The sequence below is a fragment of the Momordica charantia genome (assembly GCF_013281855.1).
Source record: "Momordica charantia cultivar OHB3-1 chromosome 11 unlocalized genomic scaffold, Mcharantia_2.0 BLBB01000011.1, whole genome shotgun sequence".
NCBI lineage: Eukaryota > Viridiplantae > Streptophyta > Magnoliopsida > Cucurbitales > Cucurbitaceae > Momordica > Momordica charantia.
Window position 1 is genome coordinate 3,769,337 of NW_028275159.1, and position 22,474 is coordinate 3,791,810.

At 36.0% G+C, this 22,474-nt stretch overlaps 1 protein-coding gene across 3 annotated transcripts; it reads right to left on the minus strand.

The window, feature by feature from the left end:
* Positions 1 to 1,065: 1,065 nt before the first annotated feature.
* EMB2410 (embryo defective 2410) lies at positions 1,066 to 22,072 on the minus strand. Of its 3 annotated transcripts, XM_022277859.2 has the most exons (25): positions 21,874 to 22,072; positions 19,578 to 21,620; positions 18,865 to 19,063; positions 18,693 to 18,752; positions 18,370 to 18,474; positions 16,141 to 16,281; positions 14,930 to 14,992; positions 14,458 to 14,688; positions 14,256 to 14,339; positions 12,946 to 13,103; positions 12,258 to 12,777; positions 10,982 to 11,149; positions 10,783 to 10,842; positions 9,999 to 10,121; positions 8,214 to 8,489; positions 7,181 to 7,246; positions 6,862 to 6,993; positions 5,666 to 6,481; positions 5,298 to 5,578; positions 4,423 to 4,667; positions 3,644 to 3,882; positions 3,382 to 3,573; positions 2,452 to 2,724; positions 1,722 to 1,918; positions 1,066 to 1,412 (listed from the first exon to the last, which is right to left on the minus strand). In XM_022277859.2, exons 2-24 carry the CDS (start codon positions 21,452 to 21,454, stop codon positions 1,766 to 1,768), a joined length of 6,462 nt encoding a protein of 2,153 aa, XP_022133551.1. In that variant the 5' UTR covers positions 21,455 to 21,620; positions 21,874 to 22,072; the 3' UTR covers positions 1,066 to 1,412; positions 1,722 to 1,765. The 3 variants fall into 3 exon arrangements, with proteins under 3 accessions (XP_022133551.1, XP_087975612.1, XP_022133559.1); XM_088119486.1 differs by lacking the exon at positions 1,066 to 1,412 and having other exon boundaries at positions 1,563 to 1,918; XM_022277867.2 differs by lacking the exon at positions 1,066 to 1,412 and having other exon boundaries at positions 1,563 to 1,918; positions 19,578 to 21,625.
* Positions 22,073 to 22,474: the final 402 nt, after the last annotated feature.

The following is a 22,474-nucleotide window of genomic DNA, read 5'->3' on the forward strand; positions in this document are numbered from 1 at the left end:
TTCAGTAAATAAAATAAATATATTATATATGTATGAAAATGCTATAAATTACTGATATCTAAAAAAATTGAAATGTTGGTCAATATTTTTATAAATTGAAAGTCCAACATTGATACGAGAGGCTTACGTTTATTTGTAAAATAACATAAAATTATCGATAAAATGTTAAAGATGTTGAAAAATTAGAATTTAGCTGTCCAAAAACTATCATTTGTTGTTCATTTTTTTGTTATTTTTAAATTTTATATTATGCATTCACAACGAAGCCTTTTATACTGTCAGATATTTCAACGTGAGTATAAAAATATGTTTAAGGTAGATGTTTTTTTTAAAATAGAAATTTAGTGTTTTATAACAAATAACCTTATATTTTCTTAGAACAAATAACTATTCTTTCTAACGTAATTAGAAATAGAATTGAAAACAAAATAGATTTGATATATGAGATTTGAGTTTGATTTTTATTTAATCCTTGAGGCTTTAAAAGATCACTTTAGTTTCTGAGGCTTGAAAACGGTTTTGAATGGTAACTGGTAACTCAACTCCCTTGACCTATAGTTTGACTAAAAAAAGATAACGTGATAATTGAATTTGCTGACTTGATAAATTATATTAATTTTATATGATTATTATTATTATTTTGTTAATTGGATCAATAAGTTAAACTTAAATCCGCACTCGTAAATATTGACTAAACCCAAAAAAAAAAAAAAAAATTAACAACAAAATTGTAACACAAAACTTTTTCACACAATTTGAAATAACTCATCTAGTTTTTTTTTTTAGTTTTTTAATTTTATAGTACACAACATATAGTGTTGTAAATTCAAACCATACCTTAACTAGCTGAGTTATGACCAGATTGATAATATAATTTATCTAGTTAAATCATTAATAATTTACTTTAAAATTGATATTTGAACTAAAAAGAAATCAAACGATTTTTTAAAATTAAGAATAAACATTAGATTAAATCAATGTAAAGCTTTGTAGAAGTAGAACCCTTGTCTAACTTTCTGAAAGGACAAAAAAGGAAGTGAAGTGGTGAAGCATTTCGTAGAGCATTCAAGTTCCTGGGTTTTCCAGATCCCATTTAGCAATCATATTATATGAATTTATCTCATGTAAATCCAAAATTTACAAATTCTATTTTTGGGGGGAAAAGAACTCCCCTAAATCCATAAAACCCAAACCAATAAAGGCCAATCTAAAAGGGTACAATTAATAATTAATAAAAAAAAATGACAAATCCACCCCTCATGAAACTTATAGAAACATATGATTATCCAGTCATATCAGCCATTTTCCATATGGCAATAATCTCACAACCATAGCTTTGCAGCCGGTTTCTAGTTCACAGCCATCTCAAAATCATTTTCCATCTTGCAACTATCATTCTCTTGCACATGTTTCTATAATGAGGATAAATAAGTAAGTTCACACCTACTTGACATTAGCAAAATTTCATAGCACTATTTTCTATGAGTTGGTTATAAAAAACTTCTCTCTTTCCCATAACCTCATTAAATTCTAAAATATTCTCAATCATGAGCCAGACCTCATATGGGAATTGAATATGCTCCTTTCTTTCTTCATTTCAATGAGTAAATTTTGTTACAAATTTACAATTAATTTCTTAAGACCCACTTTTTTTTCTCCTTTTCTTTTTCCGGGGGGGGGGGGGGGGGGGGGGGGGGGGGGTTGGTTCAAATAATGGTTACCTTTAATAAATTGTCTGGAAGAAGATGGTGGCAAGTCAAAAAAATTAATCCAGTGATGAAGCGGAATATTCGACAAGTACGAGCATTCGCTGAGCTGGAGCTGACTGAAAGACCATCCGCAAGCGGCTCGTAAGCTTGTACATGAACGTCCATTGCATGGCCATCTCCGAGTCCTTCATCTGCCGAACTATGGAGGCCTGGAAGACGGGGAGGGGAGAAAAAAAAGGAAAACAATGAAGAAGTTAACAATTAAAAAAAATATATATGAAACTTCTATTAAAGAGTACAAAAATCTGAATTTGCTCATTCAGCCATATATCTACTGAGCTAAACAATTTTACCATCCTACTTTTGTTCAATTTCCACTTAGATGTGACTGTGAGTTTGAGACAAATGATGCAATAATATTCATGTCGGTTTGTTCAGGAAAAGAAAAATAATAATATTCAGGTCTATTTTGTTAATTCTACTTATATATCAGCCATTGATTTACTGTATTACTCCTCCAATAATTTAAAAACTCGATTCTATTTATCCAAACCTTCCTAAACAAAACTTTGAGGTAAGTTTGTTGATGATTTTGTTTTCAGAGCTCATGGTTGTTTGCTAGCAGTTATCTCTATTATATATATATATATATAGAAAATTGAAAATCAAATCATTACTAAATGGGGCTTTATTAATAGAAAAGAATAGTGTTCGAGTGTGCAAGCCAAATAATAAGTAGAACCTGAATGCGCTTTCCGAGCTGGACTTCAACTACAGTACCAAATGAGATGTTACCGGTGAGCAATTTGAGAGGATCGTTGGTTGAATCAACGGAGAGTAAACTTGGGATTTGTGGAGCATACACAAGCCTCCACCTAGCCTGACCAAATTCACCTTTTCCTTCTATTCTAGGCATTAGTTTCTCAAGTGTAGCAGTTGCAAGCTTCTTCAGTGCCAGCTGGCCATCGCCCTCCAATATCGATTCTGCCAATTGATTCTCAAATGCACGAGCAGCCTGAGCCAATAATATTGGGATATCAGAATAAACTGCCTAAAAACCACAATGTGAACCTTAAGATGTCTCTTATCAAAAAGAAAAAAAGAGTCTGTTGATTGCAAGAATGATTGGAACCACCAGATTAAAGGATATTTTCTATAACTTCATCAGTCAGTAATGGAAAGAAACCCCAAATCAGGAACCTTTTCTAGAAATGACAACTTGGAGAGAGGTCTAAATATTATAGAAATTTTCTGAAGATTTAAGAAAAGATTTGTCCAGGATACTTGTAAATCAAACTTATGGAGCAACTTAAAATGTATCACACTAAGCCTTGACTCTCTTTCTGATGGATTCCTCATCATCTGTAAGCTTCTTTGGTTTACTGTAGAATGAGTGGTCTTCTATTTCCTATTGAAAAATAAACCAGTTTCCTACCCCTATTTCTAAGCTCCTCAGCTAATAACACCCTCTCAAGGGCAGAAAACTACAAATTTTCACAACTGTTCTTTCCTAAATTGATTTTACCTTTGACAAGTACCTATAATGCACAAGTGCAATATATTATAACCATATGAGGTTTTGAAGCCGAATTCAGGCCAAATTATCCTTCTGGTGAATTTCCAACACCCTCCCTGATATTGTTACTTCAAATATTGAGCAAGCAACAATTACCTCAGTGGGCGAGAGAGCATCTTGTTCAACAGAACGGGTCGACGTCACCACCAGTTTGTCTTGCCATTTGCTTGCCCGACTTTGTATTCTAATCTGCCACTCTGAACCAACTAAAGCTAAATCTAGCATAGGATCTAGCCCATTCTCAGGTTCAAAAGTTGCTATATTTAGATGCTCCCGATTCAGTCTTACCTGAAAAATTAAGGTTAATATCAGTTTCTTTTAATCAGAAAAAGAAGATGATTATAAGACAGAGACTAACCTGGGTTGCAAGAAGATTTACGTCACCATTATCGAATGTTAAAGTTCCTTTTGGTTCAATCCTTTTAGCATGAGCATGCCCATTTAGCTCAAGTTCTCCACTAACAGCAAAGTTGAGTATCAAAGGATAAAGAATTCTTAATTCTGGTCCAAGAACAACTCTCAAATCACTAAGGCGTACATCAACACTAGGTTTAATGTTTACATTCCTGGACTCCTTTTCAATGTTAGCTGATTTATCTGCCAAGGAGCGAAATAAACAATACAAGATTAAAAAAATAAATAGACATTACATTTATTTTTACTTTCACTAATTATATATATACTTTTTTTTTTGTAAATTGTCATATAAAGTCATAGAAAGTAACAGGTCAAACTATTTAAAATTCCTGAAGAGGAAAAATTTGTTGAATTATTTAAATATTTAATTTGAAAGTTTGAACAAAGGACTCCAAATCAATGCTAATACAAATTAATACCAGTAAGTTACCCTAGAGCACTTTGGCTTGACCTAGTGGTCAAAGGGGCAAGCTATAACTGTAGGCATCTTTGAGGAACAGTGAAAATGAACATTTTTACATTCAAGTCAGACCAAGTCCACCAAACAAAGTCCAAAATCAGTAGAAAAAGAATATGAGTAATCCGTTAGCAAAAAACTAATCCACATTAACATTTATCCCTAATTCTGTGACACAAGGGTGTCAGAGCAAGAAAAACTATGAATGCTTGTGAAATTCATTCATAACGAGAAGGTATGGATATGGAAAATGCAAATATCACCTCGGGGTGCAAGGAATCTAGTTTTCAGTGCTGTAGATTCTGAACTGAAAAATGGTGAAGCAATTACTTGGTTAGAACTGCCAGCAGGAAGACTAAACTGGTTTGGTACCACTCTATTAAATGAAGCAGCACCACTACCCTTATCATGGGGTAGATATGCTTCTCCGCGGCTCAATTGAATATTTCCAGAGATGTTTGGTTGCAATATAGACCCAGTAATTTGCATTTGAGAGTCAACTTGGCCACTGCAATTTTGAAGATGCATATAAATATTTTAATTTAATGGAGCAAGAGTAATAGAGCAAAAATGATAACTAAAGAAAGTTTATCTTTTCCGCATTAAGATGAATGGAAATACAAAAGCAATGCCCTAAAGAAAATAGCCTATTCCATAGGTGGCTGCAAAAAAAAAAAGAAAAAAAAAAGCAGACTAGAAGAAAACACGTTGAGAATAAAAGTTAAAGGACTAGTAATAAAAAGGTCTAGTAAAGAACGTTTGAAGAGAACATTGAAATGTGCCAATTGCCATAATCCAAACCCTCTCCCAAGACTCCCAACATCTCCAAAATTCTCCAGTTTCTTTCTAACTAGATACTCCAAATAATCGCAAAAAGAAGCCAGTCTTGGTTCTTATTTAAGAAACAGAGAGAGATTTCAACCGCGAATTCAATGTCATAAAACAAGAAAATGAAGGAAAATTATAAAATTATTTGTCATAGAAGCCAAAGAGAGGACACAAAGAAAAATTTAAGCCACATTGTATGAATCTCTTCCAAAACATCAAGAAAAAACAAATGCAAATATTCAATACCAAGCTTCCTCAACCTTTCACGTGCAGCACAGAGTACTTAATAGTCAGAAGGTAGATAAGGAACCTGAAAATATTCTTTGCGCGTACTTCCAGAACTTCGCATTTTAAATCAATCTTGTCACCAAGGGATGCTTCACTAGATCTAAGGGGCAGATTCCCTTTCACAATCAGCTTCCCTCTTCTGCTTACACGACTTTCCAATGAGTTGATGCACAGCCTATTTGATCTTATATAGACTGTGCCACCAAAGTTTATGAGTGGTTTAGGGAGCACAGGTGAAGATATTGAAGCTCTGTGGAAAGATGCAGATCCATCAAGTACCGGTTCCTCGATGGTCCCTCTTACCTATTTATTTAGAGCATTTGTAATTGAAACACAGTATGGAAGAAATTAGATGACATAAACCCATGATGAAGTCTGGAGAGTGCTCACCTGAAGTAAGATGTCGGCATTTCCATGAAGCCAGTTAACATGTGGAGACAAAGCTGTTAGTAACAGCATGCCTCCATCTTTAATATCTGCATCAACCCTAACTTCTCCTACATCCAAAAGATTCCAATTTAATCCTTTAAGGCCTTCTGTCAATTGAGTATTCCAACCTTCTTCATTTCTCTCTCTAGAATTTTTTCTGTCATTGAACTTATCCCTAACCTTTTCCTTCCCCCAAGCATGGATCAAAGTTGTCCTACTTGTATCTGTTTCTAGTTCTTCCACTTCTACCATGCTATTTTGGACAAACATCACAGGAATGCTTCCTTGAACATGTACATGGCCATTTTGGATAATTGGCTCGAATTTTGCATTGAACAAAAAACGGCTGCTTGAGGTAAGGGAAGCAACAACTTCAGCTCGTCCAAGATCAATGCCTCCAATTGCACCATCGAGGAGCCTTACTTGCACATCACATTCTGGTTTTGCAAGATTACCTCTGAGATCTCCCTCCATGTGCAGTATTCCCCTAATTGGAGCTACAAGTTTCCTCAACGAATGAACAAGATCTTTTGCTGAAGATTCAACTACCTGAACCACAGTAGGAAGTAGACTGACAGGAAAATTTAAAACAGCAAAGTGAAGGTTAGTTTTAGGACCAAACAAAGTTCCATCTGCATGAATTGTGGCATTATCCTTCTGGATAAAAATCTTCTCTAGCCGCAAACCATCATCATTGCTGTATGCACCAACAGCCAAAACACGTTGCGTTTTGTAGGTTCCCCATTCCCAGTCCTCCCCATGAAAGTCAAACTCTGCCTGACAAAAACACCAAGGAATGACAGTCATTCTTAGAGACCAATCACCCAAGCCAACATAAATAATTGATGGCAGCAATGATGTGGAATTCTATTGTTTATCTAAAAGAAGGTATACAGTTGATGGTTTTCCATAAGTATTGCCAACCGAACTCAATAAAATATTGAGCTTTTGACTTAAATTATTTCAGAAAATATAGAGCTGCTTGTTAAGGAAATTAGTAAAGTTCAGACAGTAACATACTTTCAATTCATCAACATAGCTTTTAACCAGAACGTTTAAAGCCACATAATTCAGTGTACCATTGCTAATAATTGGACACAAAAAGGGAAATATTTATTCAACTTTTTATGGCCTAAAAATTATAACTCAAGATCTACCATCGTATCTCCATTGCCTCCACCACTCGCATCAAGAGAGCCATGCCAGCGACCTCTGAGTTCAGATAAACCTGGAAGAGACAAATCTTCAAGGACAATTTCATCTGATAGAATAAATTGCCTCCGTATCACCTGGAAAGTAAGATAAAGAAGAAACATGATGGAGGTTGGATGCATATCCACTGTGAAGCTCAAAATCAGATCATTGGTCAAGAAAAGAAACAAAGATATTTATGTGAAGGTATGGACAATGGAGTGATAAATGCAAGTCAGAAGTAGTTGAAATTGTGCAGCTATCAATCATTCTGTCAAAAAGTACCTCAATCAGATCTTGAACACTTTCAGTGTACAATCCAACAGCTTGCAAACTTTGAATAAAAAGGTCCTGCATTTGATTGCAAAATTAGGAACTTATCAAGTAACAATAACACATTTCACATACAAATACCTACGAATTAAAAGTTCCATCATTTTCTTCTTTCTTGCAAGGTAAACTTCTACTCCAAATTTATTTTTTATTGGTCTATATAGTACAATACTGGAGAAATTCATAAGAGCCTTAAGATCACTGTTTGCTTCAATTCAACATTTTTTCTTAACATAAAACAAACATTTTATTAATAACCACAAAAAAAAAAAAAAAAAGAAGTCCACAAAAGGGATCACATTCCTAATATTTCTCCTGAACTACAAAACTGAGAAAGACCATGGACCGCATTCCTTCTTAAAACCTTCCTTTTACCAGACCACCAGAAACCCATCAACTAGAAACTCCACATAATCCCAACTGCACACCAGGAGAGGCCAAACAGATGGAAAAAGTAATCTCATTCAAGAGATTACCACTAAGGAAGAGGTGACTAAGGTCTTCCTCCGAATCCTTATGTATAATGCACCAATTAAGAGATATCATATCACATATAAAGATTTATTTTTACTTCAATATAAATATCCTACTACGTCATTGGAAGCCAAAGAAATAAAACCTTTCACAAACGGCATGGCCATTTCCATCAAAATGCTAGACGTCAATTTGACACAAAAATGACAATACTCTACCCCGTTACATTTGGAACCTTACTAGTTCAGTTCCTAAAAGTTTGTCCCTTCCCAATCATATAATTGAGATCTCCTGCTCATGAAAATATGCTGACATAATGATAATGAATTAAAAATGTTATCGTACATCCAGAGTAAAGCCAGCTAGGAGAGTATGTGGATGTCATGCTAAATTGAAGGATATGCTTTAAGGTTGAGCTATCGTTAAAGTTTTAGCAGATATAAGTTTCTTTACCAAATTTAAAAGATAATAACAAGAGAAATCAATCTCATAGCAGCAAAAAGGAAATAACCCTGGATCTTGAGTGAACTGAAGGATCTGTACTTCGAGAAAGGAGTCGGGCCAGTGGAAGCATCTCAGCGACCTCAGCACTAGGAACTTCCAGTCTCATCCTCCATCTTCCCATAGAAGATATGACACTGCTCAGATGTGAAGCCATTGCCTTCTTCAAAAATCCACTACTTCCATTACTAGCAACATTTCTATCACGGCTCCCAGGAAGCACATATTCACCTTGAAGCTCATAACGACTGTTGCTTTGCTCTAGAACAGTTTTCTCGATGGTGATCTAAAGATGCATAAGGGTGAGACACATTGTTAGATATTTAACAGCAGATACAAGGTATGAAAGCTCAAATGCACGAATATAATAATAACGAGGTTGAAACACCTAAGAAATAAAGAGCTCAAAAAGTAATTTTTGCTCAAGGACATGACCATTGAGCAATTAGGGTTGTTTGGTTCAAAGTTTACGTAGATTAGGATGCTTTAAACGAATGACTAGGGATAAGATGTCTAAGAGTAAGTGATATATGTCTTTGCTTTTGCATGATATATGCTTATGTGACAACTATATAATTTCTATAGTTTTTTTTTCTTATGAGAATATAACAATACATGGGGTGGGGATTCGAACTCATGACCTCTTGGTCAGACATTAGTGCCTTAACCAATTGAGCTAAGCTCAGGTTAGCTTATAATTTCTATAGTTAGGGCCTTTTTTTTAATACAACAAATTGGGGGTACGGGGATTTGAACATTCAACCTCAAGGGAAGGAGTAGATACTAATCATGCTCTGTTTCTTTTTTCCTTTTTTAACAAGAAACAAACTTTTCATTGCTAATATGAAAAGGAAGAAAAAAGTTCAAGCTCCCAAAGAAAGCAAAAAAGGAAGGAAAATGACCAAACAAAGGAACCAAAATACAAGGTAATAGACGAGATCAAAGAAATGTCAGAAAGCTAAAAGAAGGAGGCTGAAAAACTTTAATCAACAAAGCCTCCCAAACCAAAATGAATATTTTCTGAGGAGGAAAAGACTGTCTATCGAGGAGGATACCAAAACAAAACAGAAAGACAAAGATTTATTGTTAAGCTTGATTCCCACCATAAAAAGGTCCACCAGAGAGAATAGTGGGTCCCAAGATATTTAAGGCAAGATTTATTCATTGTTAAGCTTGATCCCCACCATCAAGAACATTGAGTGGGAGGTTCTTCAACCTTCTCGATGAAAAGAACTCACCCCACTTCCTCCTCACCCACATTCTCCTATTTCCCTTGTAAGAATCTTGAGTCATTAAAATTGGGCTGGATAAACCCCTTTGTCTTTTGGGAGCTTATTAGGTTTAATACATCCATGTGGAGGTCAGTTTCTAAGAGTTCTTGTAATTATCAATTAGGTTGTTACTCGTTTGGACTAGAGCCCTTTCTATACTTTGAAGGAAGAACCAGGCTGGTTTTATGTATGCCCTTCTATTTTTTTTATTTCTCTCAATGAAAGCTAGGTTTCTTATTTAAAAAATATAGCTCAACAGCTTTAACATCTTTTACATGTTGCCCCAACTTGTTGGGAGAGAGAGACTCCACTGTGAGCTCCCAGCATCCGTGATTAGACATTATGGAGATAACTTTTAACTCCATGGCCATAAAATATCAGCTTTATTTGATATATTTTATCATCCACATACAATGGGGAGAAAATTTTGAACTCAAAAATTGGAGAAAACAAGAGCAGGATGCTTATTAATAACAAAAATAATGGGACAGTGAAGGAAGGTAAAATTTATGCCTAGGACTCACCACATCTCCACTCCATCTAGCGGATATGTCCAAAGCTTCACCCAGCACACCACTGAATTTTGGGCCAAGTACTGATAAAACCCCATGACCTCTTCTTTTCTGAAGATTAAGTTCAAGCTCTGCCTGAAAGTACACAAGTCATCGTTGAGTTTGTGCTTCAAACTGTAATTGATTGTCAAGAAATGTTAAATGGAAATTAACTTTAGGTTCAAACAACAACAATATGAAATAGCAGGACAAAAAAATGAAGAAAAAGAAAAAGAAGAAATCACATTGGAAAGAGTGTAAAAACGATTGACTTCCATTTAAGACAAGTTCCAAAGCTTCAACAAAATAATATCACCAAAAACACGTTGAATTAGCTAATATCAATCATAAACTTTTAAACATAATTGAATTTGATTATCAGTAGTTCCGATGTCTGATCCTGGCCTTTTTGGAAAAAGAAATACGCAAGTATTTTTGTGATGGTATGCTTTGATTGTTGTTGAAGATAGTTTTCTGTGCTCCCATAATCCCTTAAATATATCTCATTTCTTCATCATCTTTACAGAATTACAGTATCTTCAGCAAATTTATAGGTGGGACGAGTGAATCTGATGTTTGATATATCTATTTAAAACATCACCAACCAATACAGAAAGAAAAGGCGAAAGAAAGTCTCCTAGTCACAAACCTCTGGTTGACTTTTATCTGTCCCCTTGCTCTACCATCGATAAAATTATATATATATGAAAATACACCTTTGGCAAAATGGTGCCGAGAGAAAAATAGAATGTCTTACCCTTTGTATTGCTCCCCTAAGTGAAGCTAGCTCCAAGTCATCAAGTGGCAAATGACGTAACTATAGTCAAAATAAAGAATAAGGAGATCATAATCAGCTTATCATGTTTTTAGGTATCAATATCAACTGTGCGTGTGGTAAGCATGTCACACAAAGTACAAAAGATTCTTTCTTTTAAAGATCAAAAAGATATGTATACCTCCAAATGTGCAGATCGAAATGGTTGGTAACAAACATTGGCTCTTAATTGCCCCCTTTGAAGGGAAAAAGAGAAGAACTTCGACTTTCTAGAATTATCGGAGCTAGGCTTCAATGACCCCACAATTTCTACTGAAAGACTTTCATCTGGCCGACCTGTTGCGTCCAACTGCAACAATAGGGAGAAAATAGAGCACAAATATAAGGAACCACTGATAAATAGGTTTAATAAGAGCAAGACTGGATGGCGCTTCTTGGGGTTCAAATAAAAAAATAAAAATTATCTGAATTCTTGAAATTTATACAAGGTCTACATGTTTTTTAGAGTTCATAAAACAATATCACTCTGATGAACATATGAAGGCAAACAGGAAGCAAAACAGTCTGTACGATATCTCTTTAACTGAATCAAATTCCTAGTAACAAAAGAATCTGTTTATTCTTTCATGCTCTTCAAGAAACTAATGAGCAAATTCCTTTGCACAAAGAAATCAAAGAGAAACGAGGCCGCCCTGTAGACAAAAAAAAAAGGTACCAAGAATGCCAATAAACTTTTCATTAGAAGAAATTTCAGAGATACAAACTCCCCAGATGGTGAAAAGAAAATAAAACATCCAAACAAATCTGCAAAAATTACAATAGACTAAAAATAAAAAATTGAAGAACAAGTTGTAAAAGATCTTGACTAGACAATGAGCCAGCCAATAGAACCAAAAAGACCCCATCCAAACTGCAAATAGACACTCAGATAAACGTGAACCCCCGAATAGGAGATCCTGTGTTTGAATCCCTGTAATATTATTTCGATATTTCCTCCCCATTTAAAATGGATTACCATTTTTTCCACCTGCCATGCAAATTTCCAAGTCCACAAATAAGGAGTAGTGTTAGAATATGAATAAATAATTAAATTTATTGTAACTCATAAACTAAGCTTTTGGGTTGATTGGTGATTTAACGGTTCACTCATTTTATAAAGATTTCAAAAAATACTCAAATTGGTTGGCTCCAACAAGAAGAAACTTGTTAGACAATGAACTGGAGGGATATTCAACCTCTGGGACGTTTTACACCCTGCCAGATCTAAGTAAACACCACTTCTAAACAGAAACCTAAGCCAATTGAAGCTGAAACATTTAAATCAAAGAGATTGTATCTGAAAACTTTAGGAGATACCTTACCCAGTGAAATATATGTGAACTATAACAGATAAATCTATATCTAAATTTCAAAATTAAAGCTAATTTTTTCCTAGAAAAGAGTAATTTAGATAGAACCTTGATTGACTCACGAGTCATGCTCAATAGCCCAGCAAGCTTAGGTGCCAGAATCAACTGATTCAGCTTAAGACCAGAAATTGAAACCTCACCAGCGAGACTACTTTTAGCTTCATCAATCCTCTGCAGCTGCTGCTTACTCTTCTCAATACAAAAATCTTGACTAGAGCTACGACTTGAAGGTCTCAAAACTTTCCCCACAAACTTAATCCTTCCAGTTGCTTTGAGATGCATAGGTCTTTGAGATTCAAAAATATAAGAGACTAAGCTCAAAAACTCAAAGCCACGCATGTGTAAATCCAACTCCACTCCATCAATAGTACATGAAGGAGTTCTCTTTGCAAACACTTCTTCATCTAGCATATTCTCGTCAGAATAAGATGTTTGCATTTTTGAATACAACTCAAAAGCAACAGAGGAAGAATTAACAATAATACAATCATGAGAAATATTGATATCTCCCCGAGCATCCCTAAATGATCCTTCAGCAAGTGGTGCAGTCCAGTTAATATTAAACCTCCTGCACAAAGGAAGAGGGGAAAAGATGTAACCAACTCTAAGCATGACGAAATTCAAGGATACTCTAAGCATGAAAAAAATGTTTACACATCCAGAGAGGAAGACCGAGACAGTTTCAATTAACAATTGAAAAACTAAATAAATAAATAAAATAAGCACGCAGTATTACGGTCTAAAGAGGGATCCGGAGACTTTGGTTTCCCCATTTAAAAGCCCCAACTTGAGTGGCATCACATCCAAATCGCCAGGCATATATCGGTGCAAGATTTTATCAAATGATAGATTTCCTGAGAAGTTCAGATCCATTGCTGTATCATCCAACTCACCCTAAAAAGAAATAAATTTGACATCAGAATAAGAAATTAATTAACTTGCAGCTAACGAGGAAATACAACAAAAATTTAAGACCCAAAGATACAGATATGAAAAAATAATTCCTAAAACCTATGTTTTAGACAGTCATACAGAAGTACCCAACAGTCCTATTTACTTTTCAGTCAACCTACCACAAAATTTAAGATGTTAAACTATAATAAATTACTACATCTCTTCAAGGCATAACAGTGACGTTCAAGAATAATTATATTCTAGGCGTTATGCTAGAATCTTCATGTGATAAAGAAAGATATAATCTGCAATTTAGGGCTCCACGTCATTAATGAGGAAGTTTCCATCAAGGCTGGTCATTTTGGTTGCAATGCAGACACTTTTCCATTTAACTATATTGTCTTCTCTCTCGGTGGCAATCTAAGGTGCAGTTCTTTTTGGAACCCTACTGTTGATAAGCTCAAGGCTAAGTTGGCCAACTGGATGAATATGTCTATATCCGGAGGTGGAAGACTTGCTTTGACTTCACTCGAGTACCTCTCTATTTTTTTATCCTTCCATTTCCAAAATCCCTGTCAAAGTGGCCAAATCCTTGGAGAAAAGCATAAGAGACTCTATGTGGAAAGGTTTTAGCTCTGAACAAAGAAGCAACCTCGTGGGCAGGAAATGGGCTGCTCTTCCTCAATCTTTCAGCAGCCTTGGAATAGGATCTTTAAGAGCAAGAAACAATGCTTAACTTGTCAAGTGGCAATGGAGATTTATACATGAGGGAAAAGTCCTTTGGAGGAGGGTGGTCAGCAGTAAATATGGGCTCCAAGTTAATGGTTGGCTGACCAAGATTGCAAAATGCAGTAAATGTTGCTGCCCTTAACCCGACATTTGAAAAAAACAGTGCCTTTTTCACATCATTTCTAAAATTTAAAATGCAAAGTGGCAAAGGTTTCAGTTTTGGGAGGATGAGTGGTCAGGCTCTCACCCGTTCTCATAGAAACACAAGAGAAATTAAAATAAGGTAAAGAAAGAAATGGAATAAATCCAAATTTAAGATTTTCTGATAACAATAATGATGGATTGCATTCAGGAAAGAACATCAAAATTAGCTTCAAAGAGCTCAATTTTAAGAAGAACAAAATTTATAGCCTTGTTGTGCACCTCTGGGCATATCCATGCATTCCCTGCCCCTCGAATTTCACCACCATCCACAATGTTGGCTCTGATTCCATATAAGTCAGCCACCTACTCAAATATAAACTTTATGATCATTTCCTAAATATGCAAAAACACAAGAAAATTTGTTGCTGCTTTAACCTGAAAAAAAACTCTGCATTAGCTAATAGCTATCTCAAAAACATACACAGTTGTCGATGTTGAAAGTGAAATTTGCCGAGACATAGGAAAATGGAATACGGTCAACTGCTGCAATTGCACCGGCTTCTTTACTTTTCACAATTGCTTCAGAAGCACAGGATGCAGGAAGATCTGAAATTGATTGATTCATCTTCCTGGAAACCATTCCACTCCCTACGAAGATGGGGGAATCCAATGGGCCTTGACAGTTGAACACAGCAGTTACCGAGCCAGCTAACTGTGACCCATATTACAAGAAGAGTCAAGAAGGAAGTCTGAAATAGTACTTTAAAAGACTCTTCATTAGTTTTAATTTTTATTCTTTTCAAGTTTCTTTTTAGATACAGAAGCCTATAGCACTCTGTATTGTCAGAATAGCATGCTAACTGAGGAAGGATTTAATAAGACAGACTGCCGTCTTAACCCATTAGGTTTTCAAGGGTAAAGAAGTAGAAGAGAAATTCTACGAGTACACTTACAGGGAACAAGAAAGGTCGCATCTTGAAAGTTTTCATCAGGGCATTTACTTCGACACGAGGAACCTGGAAAGAGAATAATAAACACAAGGTTACAGGTCAGAAAGCAAAATGAATAAATTCTGGAAGGACTGGGGAACCATAACATGTAATCTTCAAGGGGGTATATTACAGTGATTCTATTAAGCAAGATTCTCGGGAACAATGACAAGCAGGTGATGTATAGATTCTCTTAGTAGCAAGTATCCACAGCTTGACATATGCATGAATGTGAACATGCAATGTACTGGATATCCTAAACACTTCTGACGTAATAAAATTCCTGGTTGTACAAGAAAAATGTAAATAAGAAGATGACCAAATCTTTCTCTGAGTTCTACATAGACACCCCCAAACAGTCGAGGTAAAGATCAAGAAATATTTTCTATTGGTTCGTGTATGTGTGTGTGTAAAATGGAACTATCTAAGGATATGATGAAAGGAAAATGCCCCAACAAGGTTAATATATTGGTGTGGACAGGTTGCCTAGGACTCAAAACAGAAGAAAGCCGGCAAATTAACGACTTTGTGCCCTCTTGGTGTTCTCTTTTTGAGGCAGAAGTGAGGACTTTGTATTCGAAGAATAGATACGTTACCCTGCCATAATGTGATGTGGTTCCAATGTCAATAAACAGTAACCCATCCAATGGTATTTAACATCCAGAAAATTGCCAAATAAAAGGCATTCCAAGCTTGTGTTGGCTCTTCCAATATTGGATTGTTTTGCTCACGTATCTTCCAAAAGGAAAAAAGATCTTGAGAGCTGTTTCTTGGATCAGGTTTAGGCTGCTCCCATTTCGCTCTCCACTACTATGAGAATTTCTTTTGCTTTCTTTTCTCGAATTGGATTTTTTGAGGGACATATAGAGAGAAAATTGGATTTGGTTAGACAATGTGTAGTTGGTAAACAAGGATCGATTTTTAGCAAGGTACGAAATGTATTGTTAAATATTCAATATGATTCCACAATATCTAGTTCTGTTCCAGTAATCGAGTAAACAGCTCGACGAAAAAATGGATTGGATTGAATTGGAAAATGGAAAGATTGTCCTGTTTCATTAAGAATTACTCAACAGAAAAGGTAAAATACATCTAAACAGCAAAGTGTATACATTTGATGACACGTGTTACAAGTAACACCAGTTGGTTATCACTTCCCCTAAATACAAACATACCTGACACATCAAATGAAACTCTCCTTCCTCCGGATGGATGCCAAAGTCACCAGATGCCTCTAGTGGAGCACTGCCAAACCAACCACTTGCATTCTGTACAAATATTCTCTGACCACGGAAACATAAACTTGCCACCATTTCCTGCATAAGTGCAGAATTACCAGGATAATGTAATTCCAAATTAGCATTGGAGGCTAGCTACAAGATTGAGACAGCAGCAATGAACAAAGGGTATGACGAGCCAGATGTTCCATCTGAGCACTACATCGTATTTTGAGAAATTATATAAAACACCTATATTGCAAGCAGTGCTTCAGGCTTCAACAGTAAATAAAATAATGAAATCATAGAGATAGACGGTGATATTCAACATGCTCAAAAGTATAATATTCAAGTACATAAAAGAGCATTACCCATGGTCCCATACTATAAATATATTACGTTTCCGTAAACAAACCCAGGACCATTATTTTTTATATATAAGAAACAGGTTTGTGAATTGGGAAAAAAGATTTAAGATGTACAGACAACCTCAGCGCTACAAAACAACTAGTCAAAAAATTATGAGGGAGTTATTTTATTTTTATTGATAGGAAACAGAACCATATATTCGAAAAGAACCAGCCAAAAAACAGCCTAAAAGCAGAGGGTTAGGGAGTAATTACAAAAGTGTTTGGACTTAAACGAGCCCAAACAGACATGGAGAAAACCATTTCTTCCCGCCACTGATCCCTTGATTTCTCCTTTTCCTTAAGCTTTTTCTATTCCAGCCTAATCGCACATTCCAGAAAAGCATTGTGCAAGCATTAATCCATAGAACCTTCTTATGAGGGCTGAAACTCTAACCTGCAATGACTGGGAAAACCTAAAATTTTGCTAAGTTAATACAAGATCCGGCCCAAGCCATCTCAAAACCCTCCATCAGCCTTAACCAGAGGGAAACCATTGTCAGGCAAGAACACAAAAGATGGTCGGCATCCTCCTGAGAATCACTGCATAAAGATCACCGATTTGGGTAGAGTATCAAAGAAGAATTGTGTTTCTGCAACTTATTTTTCCTATTGAGGCTGCCTACGACTAGAGACCAAAGACACACCTTACACTTCGGAGGCAGCTTCTGCTTCCACAGAGACTTGCTGAATTTACTGTGAAGAGCACAGTCTTATCAAGCTTCCAAACTCTTTGATCCTCCAGATTACGTAGAAATCTTGTGTTTAAAACATTCATAGCAGAATCCCAGTCTACGATATGTCTATCCTAGAACGACCTTCTAAACAGAGGGTACCAAACATTAATTAAACTATCCCAAATATCCTTTGTTCTATCCTTGTTCTGCATATAAAGAGGGAAATTCTGGTAAAGTAATCTTCGAATTTTCCACAGCCACTCCAATCATCAACCCAATTTGATAGATGAAAAATGGACAAAGATGTCCTCCAATTTGAACATACTGGTCCACAGGTTTTCTAGAGCCCTTGGACCAACTAAATTACCGTCTTTTTCTCAGCACCAACCCTATCAAAATGCACCTTAAGCCCTTGGACCAACTACACTACCGTCTTTCTCACAGTGCCAACCCTAAAAAGCCCCATTGCTTTCCTGTTCTGAGGGAGCATTTGATCAATGAAATCAAAGCCAGAGATGCTACTAAGGAAGAAAGTACATGATTTTCAAAGAAAATTAGGTTTAGGAGAAATCTCACAAATTGCCACTCAAGTGACTGTGTTAGAAATTCTGAGGTTCTATTCTTGTAAACTGAAAAGATCAATTGACGTTTAACAATGAATTGGCAAGAAAACGCAATAAACAATTATGTGGAACCAATCCTCTAGGGGCTCTTTTGACTTGATTTCTCTTCAACTTGTTAACCTATTTGGATTTGTCACTCTTGATTTCTAGATAAATGTGAAGAATTCTAATCACAGTACTTAGGATGAAGTGTAAGGGCTTCTTCGAGGCAATTATTTCACACTTGCTGTCAAAACATGACACCCGTTCTTCAATGTTAAAAAAATATCAGACTGAAATTTCACCAAGCAGATAAAAAACCCCACCACAAAGAGCCATTTAGAATCAAATGAACAGGAACAGACATCTAGACATAACATCATATTCTCCTTTAAACCAAAAAAAGAAGTAATCTCATAGTGGACTTAAATTTCTACTGGTATAACAGAGAAGTCCATTGAAATAGAGGAAAGCCTGTTACACTGACAACATCAGACTTACAGTAAAGCTTGATGGAGCGTCAAAGATCTTAAAGGCCAACCCAGTCACATCAAGTTGCCCTTGAAAATTGGGGAATGTATCTCCTCTTGACATACACATGTGAACCTGAAAACAGATCCACCAAATAACGAGAATTGATATCAGTCCACATAAATCAATTGTAATTTTACAGTATCCCTTTTTGTTAAAATATTGATTTAAAATTTCCGTGGTAGTAAACCATCAGTAGATTAACATAAACCGTTCAGTCAAAACTTGATTATTTTAATATCATTTTAAAAGTGCAAAAGGTCAATATACGGGATGAGAAGTTAGAGAAGCACCTCACCAGTGGCTCTTCCTTTGGTCCACGTGATTGGAATATCTAAAATTCTCTCAAAAAGCTGCATGAAGATGAAATGGGAACCCATGATACGTAAATATTTCATACAATTTAGATGGAGACTTCCAAATCTCGACAGTTAAATATAGATAATTATTCCTTATGTAGCATACCGGAACAAATAGGTTGGTGATTTTTAGATTTGAATGCCATTTCTGCTCTATGATGTCAACAAAGACATCCGCAGATAACCAGCCACCATCTTCAGAGACGATATCTGATCTCCATGTCTTACAATTACCACTCAAATGAACATGCACGTTGCCATAATGATTTTGAAATTTGACATGCCCATCAACATTCTCCATTTCTCTGGATACATGTATTTAAAATTGTAAATACTTTTGTCCATATAGAGTTGGTATGCATTTACATAATTGAGTGCTTCTATCAAACCATGTTGATTTTGATTCCCAGTAAAAAGCATCCTACTACTGTATTATAAAACCTTCCTGTCAACGATTCACTTAATATAAACAGTTTCAGTCGGTTCACTATCAAACTATTAGTAAATGTAAAGATGAACCTAGCTAAACAAAGGTGGCATCATTGCACTTTTTCCTAATACACAGCATACAAAACCTTTTATTAACACTCCTAATGCAAAAATGGGTGGCGTTTCAGTTCGTCAATAGCTATTTGATCCAATTTAAAATTCTCACATAATTATTAAACTTACGCTAATGGCCAACTTCAAAGTTTTAACAAGAAAGATATAGTTGCTGCTTTTTTGTTCTTTGCTTTCTGCCGTAGTAAAGATCAAAGGAAAAAGTTTTCACCATTCAGGTAAACTACTTTTGATAAAGACACAATAAGGTGACTCTACCTTGGTTCCCTGTCACCATATGCAAGTAACATAACTGTCCCGCCTCTGAAATGAACAGCATCAATCGTCACCGGAAGCATCATCTCGGTACCTTCATTCTTCTCTACATCTCCACCATCCACGATACTTTTAGCATATTGAACCAAGCCGAATTTCAGCTTTTGACTGTGCATGCTTAGATGGTACAACAATTGCTTCCCCACATCTTTAGCAAAATAAGATAAAGCTGATTTTGGGCTTAGTGTCAAGATGGGAATTTGCCCCGGTGTCCCATTTTGATGTTCGTCAATTGTTGAAGTTGGTGTTTGAGATGTATGACACATTTGATCAGATATTCCGTTAGGAATATGATCAGATCCTACATCAACATCATCATTTTTCACATTGGACTCATTACTGCTGGAAGTAACTGAAAAAGATCTTTCCTTGCTGCCCAAACCTGTAATTGTAGCAATCTGATCATCTATAAGGTTTGAGATACCAATATCCTCTTCTTCGTTACAAGAATGCAGTATGGAATCTAAACTTTCTTTCCCATACTTAACATCAGTATTCATGATGGAGGAGTCAACATTAGTTTCATGCACACTTTCGACCAAGTAGGGATCAAGGTTTACATTATTGAGACTCCTGTATAATGGTGAAGGTTCACCAAACTTCCCCTGGGATGTACCCTTGAAATATTCCTGAGCTGCCAACGTACTGCGACTAAGAATTCTCTTTTTGGCAGTGAAACTATTAACATATACATCGTCTCCGCTTGCCTTCCTCTTTGATTGGTCTTTTTTAGGCGCTTTCATTACTCTAGACAAGAATTTAAGCCTTACATCAGGGCTTTTTACATTAAAATACTTTTCTGAACTTGCATGCTTTATTTTATAGTCTACATCCGTATCCATGCAGTGATGTTCCCTCGAATGAACATTCCCATCTGTGCAAAAAAAGGTTTTAGAGTTTTCAATGTCTACTGTAGGACCTACATCCTCCTTCGGAGCACTACTATCATACAAACCAGAACTCCTATCCGAGACAACAAAACCCATCTCAGCCGCTTCCCTAGCTGCATCATCCCTATCTTTAGACCAGCGAGCAGCTGCATCTTCCCTTGCAATCCTCCTGATTTTTGTACGATTGTCAATACCTTCTTCAGAAGAAGAATGTCTCTGCAAGGTCCCTTTAGATGGAAAGGGTATGCCCAACCAAGTATAATCCCTCTTCTGCACAACTAGCACACTTGGATGGGACAATACCACATCAATTATTACCCTCCCTCTCCTCAGACTGGTAAAAGGTAAAACGCGAAGTTTCATGGAGGGAACTTCACCATTAGAGAATTCTTCATCATCTGGACCAACTGAACATGACTCCAGTGTGATGCTCAAGGGTGAAATACTTCTAACCTTTCCAAAATCAATATCACGCTGAATACATTCGCTGACTGCTTTGCATACAGAAGGAAGAAGCTTTGCTTCAGCAAAACCCTTGGCTTTTGCCTGCCCATACCAAACCAACAAGCATACGCCAGATATAACAGCAACAAACGCTGAACATCTAATAAAAAACAACCCCTCATTCCACAGAGGACGCAAGAAACTTGATAGAGCTTTCGTTTGAGAAAGAGGCTCGTTGGCACATTTCATCAAATACTCATGTCTTGGTCCAAGTTTTATACTCAATGACTTCAATTGCTGCCCGCAAAAACGTGAAAATCTATCTACTCGAGCATTCCAATCGTTATGCTTTGCATGTATATACTTCTTAGAGTCCCTTTTAGACAGTTGGCCTCTACGCAAATAAACAAACTTACCATTGTTCATACAATGCAACGAGCTATGGAATGGAGTCCCAAAGAAAGAAGAATCGAGTTTCACATTCATTATCCCCCTTTTCCCGCTCCAACCAAAAACGATTCATCTGTTGGGGACCAAGAGGCAGGTCTTAGTCCCCTGACAATTCAAGATGTCGGCAAGTACCCAAACATAGAATCGATCCATGAAACTGCGCTGTTCACATTTCATTGAAAAACCATGGTAGCTCGAAATCCTAAACTTCACATTAGACAAATAACAACATCTTAATTCATAATTGAGAAAATAACAACATCTTAACTCATAATTGAGAAAATAACAACCTCCCAATTGCTCCCAGCACAATACTTCCCAATACCCAATCCAACGAAAAAAAAAAAGTGAGGAAATCAATCAGCTCGAGACGCTAACACTTCCCTGTCGAACATAAGAGCCTAAGTGCATGGATTACAGACAAAAACATATGAAAATTCGGGATGAAATAGAACCTGCAGCGATTCACAGAGCATTTGCGATGAAATTGGCGATGAAATTAATCAATTGCACAAGAATTGGAAATTATTGGGTGAGTGTCAGCTCATTCAGCAGCGCTTTTTGTCTTTGCGTGTATGGGAAAAGAGAGAGAGAGCTTACGAGCGCGACTATGAACCGAGATGTTCTCTTCTGCTCGACCGCGAATCGATTTTGGAGGGAGTGTGCGGTAAGAAATAAATAAAAGGTGACCCGTGGGTGTGCGAAGAGAATAAGGACTCTTTGGTACTTTTCTTGTTTTCAAATTAAGTTGACAAATCTGAGAATAACATTTTATGTTTTTACTCAAATAGAGATTTTTAATTTGAAACTTTAAAACATGTAATTATATTAAAGATGTACAATTTCTTATAAATATATTTTTTCATTTATGTTAAAATTATAAAATATTGTAAAATAATATCTTTTCGAAATTTATAACATATGTTAATAAGTATTTTGCTGGTTCCTGTATATTACTAAATACTTTAAAAAAATTTCAAATTGATATTCAATTTATAAATTTGCTACAAATATATATATTTTTCGTTGAACCGGTTGTTTTCACATCACCAGCTA

Excerpts from the sequence above, each read along its gene's own strand:
- EMB2410 (XM_022277859.2), bottom strand. The coding sequence starts at position 21,454 with ATGAATGTGAAACTCGATTCTTCTTTCTTTGGGACTCCATTCCATAGC. Across the intron at positions 10,122-10,782 it reads TTAGGGGAGCAATACAAAGG|GCAGAGCTTGAACTTAATCT; the intron begins GTAAGACATTCT and ends GTGTACTTTCAG. Across the intron at positions 3,574-3,643 it reads TAAATCTTCTTGCAACCCAG|GTAAGACTGAATCGGGAGCA; the intron begins GTTAGTCTCTGT and ends TTAATTTTTCAG.